This window comes from Cebidichthys violaceus, unplaced genomic scaffold, assembly GCF_023349555.1.
Source record: "Cebidichthys violaceus isolate CVI_PGR_0920_01 unplaced genomic scaffold, fCebVio1.0.p SCAF_5, whole genome shotgun sequence".
Classification (NCBI taxonomy): domain Eukaryota; kingdom Metazoa; phylum Chordata; class Actinopteri; order Perciformes; family Stichaeidae; genus Cebidichthys; species Cebidichthys violaceus.
Window position 1 is genome coordinate 16,485,518 of NW_027176705.1, and position 12,719 is coordinate 16,498,236.

Here is a 12,719-nt window from a genome sequence, read left to right on the forward strand (position 1 = left end):
CTGCACCCCAAATTACGGCTGGGCCACCAGTCGCGTCGCGCAGTTATAAATAATTGGCCCTTTGTCCCATTTTTACATCATTTGTTTCTCCCCTCTCCCTGCTCTCTTCATCATCAAGCCCCAACTCGCTGTCTCCATTTTTCTCTTTCTACCTCCCTCACCTCACTTCTACCTATCTTCTCTCAGTACTTTCTATTATTCACTCTCCCTTTTTCTTGCTGTCTGTGTATCTTTATCTCTTTTCTACCTCTGGACACCTTTTTCTCTCTCTCGCTGTCTTTCTCTCCGCGTCAGGTCAGAGTGGAGACCCTCTGTCCCACTTTTGCTCAAACTGCTCCACTTCCTGCCATCCCACAGCGTGTGTGTGTGTGTGTGTGTGTGTGTGATAGTGAGGGAAAAGCTACCTCTGTAAGCAGCTAATGATAGGTACTGCTGTTTATGTTTCTATTAAACCTATTTCTGTGTAGAGATCTCTCTGATTCCCACTCATGCAGCGCCACGGTGTCAAGTGGCTCTACTCTCGGGATATTCTGAGAGGCCCCAGGTCTTGCTTATTGTTTCAAGTGCTGCAATGCGCCAATACGAGCTTCAAATTAGAGAAACACTTCAACTTCTGCTACTTCATTCCGGCAATAGGAAATTGTAAAAGTCCGCCTTCATGCATTTATTTTACATCTATATACAAAAAAAACCCTTGCATCTTGTTAAACCAATAACCAGGCCATTCCTTGTCCTTTCTGGATGCAAAAGAGATACATTTGATTTTCCAAAACAACTCATGGCAAAGACATAAAGTCAGCCTACAGCAGTACTTCAGGAATGCCATCGTGTTTTTGATATGTTGTATTTGTGAAATGTCGCATTTTGTGAAATGTTGTTGTGTAACAATAAAATCAATTACACAATCAAATAAAGTTGAAATCTGTAACTTTTGTAATGTAATGTTTTGTTGGAAATATTATGTTACTACGAAAGAAATATGCAAAATATGCAAAGCATCAACCTATTTCATTAGTTTTCCCTCCAATATTCAACTAGGGCTGCAACAACGAATCGAATCTACTCCGCGGAGTAGAGCGGAGGTAGAGGAAAGACCATCGGAGAGACTTGTAACGTTGTTCTGAAACACACGGCGGAGGAAGAGAAATCAGTACGACCTAAGTCATCCAAGGTGTGGCAGCATTTCACACTAAATAAATCGAAAAAGTGTGTTAATTGCAAGATATGCAAAAGCGACACAGCACGGCACAGGAGCACCACGGCGATGACTCAGCACCTGAAACATAAACATGTTGGAGTCCTTGATGAGGAGGAAGGGAGTTCAACAGCAGAGTAAGTCACTACAGAATCCTACTGTTGTTCCGTTTTGAAGTGAGGAACATAGCGTCCCTCCAGTAGCTCTTCTGCTGCTGGTGTTTACTCGTTATCCAGCTTGACAAGCATGACAAGTTAGCGTTAGCTCGTTAATAACAGTAGTAAAGCAGGGGTGGTATAGTTTGCAAGACTAAAGACACGTTTTTATTCACTCGCCTTTTCCCCGCCGATTCATCGATTAAACGAAAAAATAATCGACAGATTAATCGATTATTAAAATAATCGTTAGTTGCAGCCCTATATTCAACCACTGCTGACTATCCCTAACCAAGAAGTGTTTTAGTGGCCTGAATCACAGTAACAACACGTAAGCTGGTCTCCAGTGTCAAAATCCAATGCTTTTGGCTGCCTAACAAAAAAATAACGACATTTTACCCTTGCATCCTCTGGCTCGCTTTGTGGGTTTCCAGACAAAAATGAACCTTACCAACAAAGTGACTTTGACTATTTGTTTGTGCAAAATGAAAAAAAACAACTTTGAACTTGAGAAAAATTGTCCTTAAACAACACCCAACACACTATAGCCAGACTGCGGGGCCCAGCTGTTGTATTTGCTCTGCGATATTTGCCCAGCAGTGGCCCTGTGTCACGTCTCCATTAAAAATGCCATGTTCTTGGTAAGTGGTGGAGACGGGGCCGTAACGAACGCTGCTCTGTGTAATTAACTGTGTAAACGCAGCTTTGTAATTAAGACACTGGAAAGCTCTCCCCTAAATTAGGTCGTCAAGGTCGAGGCAGGATGAAACAGAATGGCTGTCAAAGGCACACGCACGTACACGTGCACGTTCACACGCACGTACACAGGGACACGGCCAGCTGCTCGATTTAAAAATGTCATTGGTGAGGAATAGAAAACAGCATGCAAACGAAGGACATATCTGGTTCTGCGTTTGGTTATGTAAAATGGCCATTTTCCATTCACAGCCTGCTCATGCGCACACATCAGGTTTCCTGCGCACGTGGCGTGAAATTTCCCCCTCTGGAGCAAAAGTCTTTGGCAATTAACAGATTGCCGGGTTATTAAGCCCTTAGGACTAAAGCAACCGGCTCCCGTTGTCTATTTGCTATGATATGAAAGAGGAAACCAGATGTGTCCAGTGCTCTGAGAGGCTCTGATGAATAGCGGCTCAGGAATACACCTTTGATCTGCAGTACAGTGTGTAATCGCAGTGTGCTTTTATGCAAACACCGCACAGTGTGAGAGCGGGAGCTGAGCGGGGGTCGGCTCAAAACGTACCTTATCAGCCTGTCTCATGTAGCAGTAGAGGATCCCTCTCATGCACTTGATGGCGGAATGCTCCAATTCATGGGTTCTCCCCATGTCGTCGTCGATGCGTCTGCATAGCGGGGGGGAACAGGGAGAACACAGTGAGTGGATGAACATATGAAGAGCACATGATGAACACATGAAGAGCACATGATGAACACATGAAGAGCATATGAAGAGCACATGATGAACACATGAAGAGCACATGATGAACACATGAAGAGCACATGATGAACACATGAAGAGCACAGGAACAGATTTTAAAGAACGATTCTGGTTTATTACCAGTCGGATCTTGCTGATGTAGTTAAATTTTACATTTTACTCACCAAAGTAATCGCTGTGATTTGGGGACATTATGTCATCACTACAACAAAGTTAATTAAATGGGGCAAAAAAAACCTGCAAGAAGTCAGATGATGATTATAAAGGTAAATAAACCTACGGCTTAGACAGATTATCTGAAACACTTCATCTGGAGGTCAAAGGCTAACATGGATGTTTGCTTAAAACCTGTACAATCATCTGAACCCTTTTCTAGTGACGCCGCCACGTTGTCAGACTTCAGCAATTAACTTGGGGAGTTTAATGTTTGTAGAGTTGTACAGTTTGTATTAATCCGGAATAATCCTGAAGTCGAGTCGAGCCAGATGGTGCTTCAAAAAACAAAAACTATCGGCCTTTGGTTTGGTTTTGTTGGGCTGTGTGAAAGCTTTCAATTGGTTTGTGGTGCTGCCACAACAAACAGCCGGACCTGGACATGAAAAAGAGGGGGGTTCTCTACCTGTCCATCATTATTTATGACATAGGAGCTCCAGTTGCTCAAGTCTCAAATAATAATACTCACGAGGACTTATTTCTTCTCGGTGCCCACCGGAGAGGATAAACAAAAGTGCAATAAAGTGCCGAACGAATTGCTGTCAGTCTCTAGACATGGATTTTCCCACGTGGGTCCGTGCGGTGCTGATTATGCGGTCTGACTGTCACCTAAGCGGCCATGTGAATGAGCTGTCATTTTATGTGATGTTTACTCCTCTTTATTCATTTGAAAGACGTCAGCGTGAGCACATATCAGAAGAGCACCACAAAGCAATCGCTTTCCTGGAAAAGTCAGCTAAAGGTGTGAAAGCGACCTTAGTGACTGTCGATAGAAGGAATTGAACTAGCAACTGTTTTGTCAGAATGTGGCCTGCCTAAAGAATCCATCAGTGGCATTGAACAGTGGCTGAAAATCAATGTGCAGTTTGTAAAGCCTTTAAAAACCTTCAGCGTTATACTCGCATACGTATCACCCCAAAATTGTGAGCACAAACGCTTTTAATAAATGTGCCTTCAAGAGAGCGATATTGCCAAGATGCCTCCCAGGAGTCAATCGGTCGCGGTTGCAGTGACCACAGTGGGAGTCAGCACAATCCTGGTGGGGCTGGCAGATCTCGGATGCACATTACAAAGGTCGCGCTAACAGTGACTTTGGGCATCGACAAAGGGAAGGCGCGCCGCGGAGGTGAAGCTTCAGTGGTAAACGCTGCATTAATCACACGCACGTCTTTTAGACGTGACCCTCTGCCATCAAAAGTGAGAGCAGAGGATACAGCAGGCGGCTTCTCATCTGCCAGCGTCCTGTTTTCAAGCACTTCATTACTGAACTACAAGTATCCAACGTTGTGATGTGCATGAGGTGATCCGACACTGGCCAGGGGTTACAGTAACACACCCAGCTCTTCAAATTGAATTAAGATTAATCAGGAAAACACAATGGGTGTCAGAAAGGTTACAAGATAATATTAACACCAACTCATCAAACCAGCCCTAATAAAGAGGGGGACACTACAGGTGAATAGGGTAAAGATTTATAAGACTAATAGATATCTTACTGGAAATGTATGTTTCAATATGCAAATGAGGCACTATCTTATCAAATATGTGCTCATTAGCATACATTTCCAGAACAGAAATCTGAACATTGGATGAAGCCAAGTGCAAAATTCTTATTTCACTTTGTTGAAATATTAGAGTCAGAAATAAAAAAATCTATTTCTGTCATGGTTTCAGTAATAAAAGGTTCTATAAATCAGGTTATGAATGATGTATGAACTAACCCCTCTGTAAAAACCTTCAGAATATAGATAGGAATGAAATGGGAAAGTTTGGTGTATGTCTGAAGTGGAGATTTGTGGCTCAGAGAAAATACTCACTTTGAGAAAATTGCCTTTAAAGATATGTATTGTAAAATTACATACATTTTGACACTTCAGGTCCTACTTATATATTTCACCATGAAACTTCCCCAGTTGATTACTTACATTAAGACTTATTATTATCATTATTATTATTTGCAGTATAAATAAACACCTAAATGTGCTTTTTGGATGTTTTCTTTCCACTACTCTGAAACGTATGGAATCAAAATAGTGATGTGGGAAAAAAACTAAATAATAATAATAGTATTATCACAAAATGTAACAAAATAAAGCATAAAATGTGACTGGGCCAGGGGTGATGAATACAACTTTGTCTACTTAAAATAGGAGTTTGTGACAAATCCAAGTGCCACACACACACACACACACACACACACACACACACACACACACACACACACACACACACACACACACACACACACAGCAGCTGGGCGTGAAGTAAGTAATGGCACTAGCCAAGCCTGTCAGATGAGAATCATCTTAATTAAATCCCAGTGACAATTCTAATAGGAGGCAGCCATGACTGATGACTGAGATCTGCCTCTGGTCACATCACTGCAGTACACTCTATTTTTACCTCTCTCTCTCTCTCTCTCTCTCGCTCTCCCTATCTGTCTCCCCCCTCCATCTCATCCCTTCACTCCATCTCCCATTTCTTCCCCCTGACTCTTATCTCTCCATTTGCTTGATCTCTCCCTCTGCCCACCTCGCCCCCTCACTCTCTTTCCCTCTCTCTCCCACCCATCTACCATCTCGTCCTTTAGTATCTCCTTCTCTCCATTTCCCTCTCTGTCTCCATCCTCCCAATCTCTCTCTCTCTATCTCTCTCTCTCTCTCTCTCTCTCTTTGCGTATCTTTCTCTCCATCTTTCCTCCTCTGTCCTATTACAGGCTCATTTCGTGAAAGTGCTCTTTTCCCTTGAAACTAATCACGGAGGAAATGCAGACATAAAGTGCAGGGACGGTTGATAAAGGAGTTTGGGGCCTCTCAGTTAAATTCTAAAGTGTTCTTCTTAGACCAACAACCCCGACTGTTTGAAAAGCAAAGCCTTCGAATGACAGAGGCCGATTAGAGATCAGGGTCAGTGAGCATGAAATAGAGGAGAGTGCAACAAAACCAAAAGTCAAAGAAGATGAAGGGACCCATGTAACTAAGGGCTCTTGGACTGTTCTGCTCTATAAAGACACTAGAAGTGATCCATCCATCCATTTTCATGTCCCTTTTACGTCACCATTGCTGTGGTTCTGGAAAAAAATGTAGTACAATGGAGCCTTATAACACAGTGTCTCTCACAACTTAAGGAGAAATATTCAAATCTCAGCTGCAGATTTTGCAAAAAAATAAACAATGATTTTATCAGCCTAAAAGAGACATATGTAATAAATATATTATCGCCCTATTTATCTATGGCATTTCATATGTCATTTATTGTCCACTCGCACATGCACCCAAAATGAAGTACCTATTATTTACTGCATATAGCAGCAAGCAAGCCAAAATGACTACATTTGCTCAACATATCCCACTGCACACCAAGAATTTAGGTTTTTCTGTGTCAACGGTTTACTGGCCCCAAAGTACATGATCTCTAGGTTTTTCATATATTATCAGTAACTGATACCTCCAGTCATGCGAACAAATTAGGTACGTCAGTCCTAGAAACAGCAACATCTTTGGTGAAACCGCTTTTAAAGTACGTTTTTGGTGAGATAAAGAGACAAACTAGATTATTTATATATATAAATATTTATATATATTATCTATATATATAGATCATCAAAGATTTTAAAAACAGCTCAAAGGATCATTTGAATGTACTTGTCCTGACACTGAATGACAATTCTTTGGTTGATGCTGTTGATGTGTTTGCTGGTTTGTTTGTTGTCTGTCATCTCTTCTATGTGATTTTTTTTTATGTTGTTTTTTTGTCTTTTTGCTTTCTTGTTTTTTTAAAGTCTGTTATTTGTCATTATATGTGGTGCTTGTGTGAAACTTTTACGCTGCCATTTTGACCAGGAACCCCTTTGAAATGAGATTCAAAATCTAAAAAGGGAAAACATTTTTTTAACTTAAACCCCTCCCCTGGCACAGATTGTCCAATCACAGCTTAGCAACCATATACAGGCATGGCACGCCTGTCAAGCTTTGGATTTCTCCACATGTTGAGGTGGCGTGCATTGAGTTGTGTCACTGTTGTGTAGAGTTTGAGGGTCTTGGCTTTTTTTTTTTCAGCCTTATAAAAACCCATAAAAACAGCAACAAAGTGAATGGTCAATCTGGCGATCACTTTTTTTTTCCCCCGTACATCTTGGGGCGAGACCTCGGGATGGACCAGGGTCAGCTCTAAAATATCCTCAAACATCTATAGGATACTGTGTGTACCAATTAGTGCATCATTTCAAAGCCCTAGAGACCAAGCAGGGAGTCAAAAGTCCCAATTAAACCGTAATAATGAACACAAATGAGTGTGCTTTGTGTACTAACCGGTAGGCCATAGACAGGGCCCAGGCACTGGCAGCACAGAACAGGGAGTCCCGGACCTTGGCCTCCTTGCAGGTGGGGCATGTTTTGACCGGGAAAAGGCCGGTGGTTGGACTCTGGTAGTTCAGAATGGTCGTCTTGACTGGATGGAAGGAGACAGAGAGGAAGAGACAGAGGAAGTGTTGGTGAGGCAACAACTCTTGCAATGCTAGTATTATCTACTCACACCCACACTATAGGAAACAGTGAAGATAACACCGCTAGACCACAGCATGCTAGCTAGCACTGGTCCATTGCAAAACAGCTGATGTGACTCTTCTTTTTTCTCTGCAGCCAGTGCAGCTTAATGCACCCAATGTACTGAAGACGAACAAGTCTAGTCTTCCCTGAGAATGCTGCTTTTTTAAAGAGCACGCACACCTCCATGCCCCCACACACTTTCGGAGACCTTGGTTTGTTTCCACTCCTACACAGTGGTAACGCTCTCAAGCAGCATCGCTCCCATCACACCTACGCAAGCCTCTATTTTGATCCAGGTTTGAGATGTTCACATGTGCTTTGCTTCATCAGCTGGACAAGAAGCAGTGGGCAGAGAGGACACGGCGATGGATTACCAGCGTATATGTTCTCTACTTCGGGGCTAGTCTGCGGAAATAGAATATATATCCAGCTCCTCCAGGAGGGTTACATTCCCTGACCCGTGACCTTCCTCGGGCTGTGAAGCTGTTGCCTCCGCTTCATGCTTCTTCTCTGAATACTTCCTATGCATATTCAATGCTCAAATAAATCTAATCAAACTATGTTCAGGTTGGGCAAAAGACATTTGGCAGACATTTTTTCTTCTTTGATGAAGGAAAACAAACGTTCGTGTGATGAAGTCACTTGGAGAGGAGCTCTGTTTGCGTTATTTTGGCATGTACAGTATACACTGTAGGAGTGTGATAACAGATGGATGCTTAGTCAAGTCGAGCAACGGTGTGAACGGCGACATGGAAAGTGTGAACGGCTGCGACTGTAAAGAAAAACAACGATTCCTGGAGGAATATCACTTGGACTCAGGGTGCCATTGTTGCGCCTCAAAATACTTGGATTGTGCTTTACAAGCTGGCAAGAGTCAGTTGATGTTCATGTCAGTGTTTTGCAAGGCATTGTGAAGACAGACATGGAGTTATGCAAGCTGACTTGCTTTGTGGTGTGTGCACATACTTCACCACCAGTTACAGACTTAACATGGACTCACATGAGGAGAAACGAGCTTCATTTCCAATTGGGTATAAACTATCTATCTAATTCAATGGAGGGAGATTTAGATGCTTCAACTAGAGAACGAGGATTTATGTGAACTTCTACCCTGCTGAAGGAACTTGGAGCAAAACACAGAATCTATTCCAGCTCCGATGGGGGCTGACTTTGACCTCTGGTCTCCCTCTGAGAGGCTTTACTGTTCACACATATATTTAAAAAGCAGTTACAAAACACAACGCTGCATGACCTGTCGTCTTTCTCTTCTTCTGGAGTGGAAATTAGAAAATCAGCCAAGGAAACTTCTTCATGTGTTGCATGTCTGTGTCTTTAACATAAACTTTGACCCAACATCTTGCTTCCTGAATGTTACCCGGTGAAAAACCACACACACCAATGGTTTAGTGATATGAAATAATACTAGGGCTGCACAAGAAATCTAACTCTTATCGAAATCGCAATATGGCCTCCTGCCATTTTCAAATCGCACAAGGTGCAATAAAAAAAAAAAAAGGAGAAATGTGTATCAGAAAAACATTTTTAATTAAGTATTTACATTGCACTATAGAAGCTATGTTCACTCATAGGGGTGAACATAGCAGCGCTTTGAGCTAAATGCTAATGCCATCGTGATAGCGGGCTCACAATGACAATGCAACAGTAGGCAGGTATTTGGTCACAGTTAAAGTCTTAACCTGGAGAAATCAAAATATTGACCTGATGATTGTGCTAGATGAAAAGTCAGGGCCCCACCTTCTTGTTGATAATTTACCTGTTTATGCACTATGCAATATTCTCAATTTATTTCCATGATGTATAATCCTTACTAGATTCAAGAGACAGTTCTTACCAAAATAAAAAATACAGTAGTGCTACTTATCAATCTAGATTGTTTTGCCGAGTTGCCTCGTGTTGGAGAAATAGAGATGACGAGAAATCATGACCCGGTTACTCCAGATAATCCATGGACCTTGTCTCAACAAGCTTTCATGTAGGAACGATGGTTAAAAGAAAATAGTTCCGACATGAAAATGCTCATAAGAAGGTCTGTTAAGAGGAAAAAAATATACATATTTTAGATTTGGTGTGAACTATCCCTTTAAATGTCAAACACCTGATTCATTGTAAAACAATACAACTTTGACCTTGTTTTTTAATTACTGTGCAGTACTAATTTGGTGATTTTGTCTTTCAGAACACAATTAGACATCTAGTCTAAAACCATGCTAACCCAGACGACTAGACGTCTTGAGCCCTGAAAACCAAACAGCATCATGGGTTGGAATCCCTGCTGTACTCTGCCAGCATCAGGTAGCGTAAAAGGAAAGTATTCAAATCTAGTCCTTGTTTTAGTGCCACCAGAATGACTGGAAAGCTCTGCGGTTGGTGACGACCAAAGTCTTTTCTTTGGAGACATATTTCAGCTGGGGGGGTTTGTGAAGTCTGGCTGCACTAAATGGATGAGCAAAGATAAACCAAGATGGTTCGAGTTCACCTGAGTTCATGCTCAGCATTAGTTACTGAGGACAGAACAACGGATGGAAGCTTTCAATACGAACAGATCGGCGCTCTCCAATAATATATGCTGAAATATTACATACTCAAACAGAAAGCCTTCAGGGAAAGTCATTCATCTGTTTCTCACTCACACTCTCTCACACACACACACACACACACACACACACACACACACACACACACACACACACACACACACACACACACACACCTCTCCTGCAGAGGTCCCCTCACTGATGACTAATCTGTCTGGAGGGATCACTTCATTTTTCATCAGAACATTATGCCGGTGCAAATGACGGGGACATCCATTCTGCACTGTCGTTTGTAACGCAGCAAACGAGACAGAGAGGGAGAGACTGATGGAGAGGGAGACGGAAGGGGACAGGGGTGAGGGAAAGACAGATATAGAGGATGTGTGTGTGTGTGTGTCTATGAGTACAAAAGAGAGCAAAAGTAACGGGTACGGGGAGAGAGAGAGAGACGGGGGGCGTGAATTGCCAGTCTATATCGGCGCATGGACATGTGTGTGTGTGTGTTGTGTTATCGGTCAATTGAAGGCGACAGGCACATCGGCGGTGAGATATAGAGGTTGATGGGGTGAATTAGGCAGAATATTAATAAAACTCTCCGGCACTCCAACGCCTCGCACTAAAAGTGCACATTTACATGCATGCGCACGTGAAAACACACACACACACACACACACACACACACACACACACACACACACACAAACTAGACGCAGACGCTGTTGTTTTACACGTCATGTCAGCATGAGTGAGTCTGCGACTTGCTACAAGTCGGTCTATAAGAAAGTTAGCCCGTTACGACGGTTGTAATGGCAACGGTACACATACAAATGGCTCCTATTCTATTTCTACGATCTCAGCATAGAGTAATGACGTGTTACACACACACACACACACACACACACACACACTACAGATTCATCTGGATTGCTAAACAGTGATAGGAGAGTGCCTTTGGGTACAGACTAATTCTGACTGCGGCTACATTAGTGGTAGATTGTTAAAAGGCTGTGAGACGTATTGGTCATCACACTCCACAGAGACATCCGTACCACACATTGCTTTTGGTGCCGTCTGTCTCCTTGACCACAAATACGCCAAGAAACTGTGGTCAGTAAATTAATTATCCATTATTACATTAACTAAGATTTATATTATTGGTGCCAGTGTTTGTATGATAAGCTCTCAAAGAGCACCCTGGGTAATTTTCTCAGGTTTAACTGACCACATGCAAACAGTAGGAAGCACCATGATATGCTATGCTATAGGCAATAAAAAAAAGTGATGTCGAAAAGTCAAATATGTACGCATATATGTTCATAGATCTTACAAAAAATGTTATGAAGATAAAAGGAAATGTAACAACAGTTCACCTACTTGATGCTTTGTCAAAGAATTTGTGAAATACAACTGAACTAACAGCGGTTACATTTGGAGATACTGTAAAACTCTTCCGCAAATAAAACATTTAAAAATGAACTATAGTATTACTCAACTCTAGTTTAATTTTCTCAGAAATCTGAAAAATGTGTCATCTGCAATAACTCAGGTTTGATACAATAATTAATTTCTTTGAAGCACACGGGTTTCACAAAATAAGCCCAGGATGAAATGGGTTGCCGAGCTCTGATACCACACAGTTTGGAATTGACCGGTATCTCAAGGTTTCATCTTCTGCAAAACAGGGCTGTGGCGGGAAGTCACACGTTCTTCAGTTGTTCACACTGCAAGTTTCTCTGGATGCAAATCAACTGTTGTTGGGAGTTTTCTGCCAAGCCATCCATCAAGCTAATGTCCCACTAAATCAGCAGCTAATGTCTCAGACGCACACAGTCTGCTCTTTTACAATGGGCCATTTCACTGCACCGACAGCGTGGAGAAAATGAGGGAAGATGATGAGAAAGAAGAAGAAAAAAACACACACTGAGCGATAGATTGAAAAGAGAAAAAAAGAAGAGATAGAAAGAGTGAGATAGTATCCGTTCAGTGCCACGGCAGATGCTACAGGAGAAAAATGGAAATACACAAACTGTGATATTCACTGTTCGAGCCTCAACAATTACTTCTGTGTCTACTCCTGCTGACGTTGGCATAATATTTCCTGCAATAAAGCATCCGTGACATGAGGTACTACTGAATGGAAAACAAATGCAGTGGCCATAAAAAAACCCAACAACAACAGAAATGCTGACAGAGTAGCAACATCTAAGAAAGCAATGTTGATTTCATATTTTTGGGGGGAAATACGCTGATTTGCTTTCTTTCCAAAAACTGAGACGAGGAGAGAAGATCTACATCTATTTAACGTAAGGAGCTAAAGTCAAGAGACGATGTTTGGCTTAGACAGTGGTGGAATGTAACCAAGTACATTTACTCAAGTACTGTACATAAGTACAATTTTGAAGTACTTTACTCAAGTTTCTCCTCCTTTATACGTCTACTCCACTACATTGTGGATATTGTTCTTTGGTCTCCACTACATTTGTTTGGCAGCTTTAGTTACTTTGCAGATTTAGAGACCTGATATATTGTATATTAACTTTGAATACAGCATGTTTCCAGTATTTAAGTAAATGTGCAATCTAACACACTGTTCACAGC

General features: G+C 41.9%; 1 protein-coding gene across 3 annotated transcripts in view; it reads right to left on the reverse strand.

Moving 5' to 3' along the window:
• Nucleotides 1-12,719, reverse strand: part of phkb (phosphorylase kinase, beta) — a 90,327-nt gene that overhangs the window by 70,344 nt on the left and 7,264 nt on the right. For all 3 annotated transcript variants that reach the window (XM_068730717.1, XM_068730715.1, XM_068730716.1), the window contains 2 exons: nt 7,330-7,468; nt 2,612-2,711 (listed from right to left, as the gene is read on the reverse strand). In XM_068730717.1, coding sequence (XP_068586818.1) covers nt 2,612-2,711; nt 7,330-7,468 — 239 coding nt within the window. The remainder of the gene's footprint in view (nt 1-2,611; nt 2,712-7,329; nt 7,469-12,719) is intronic.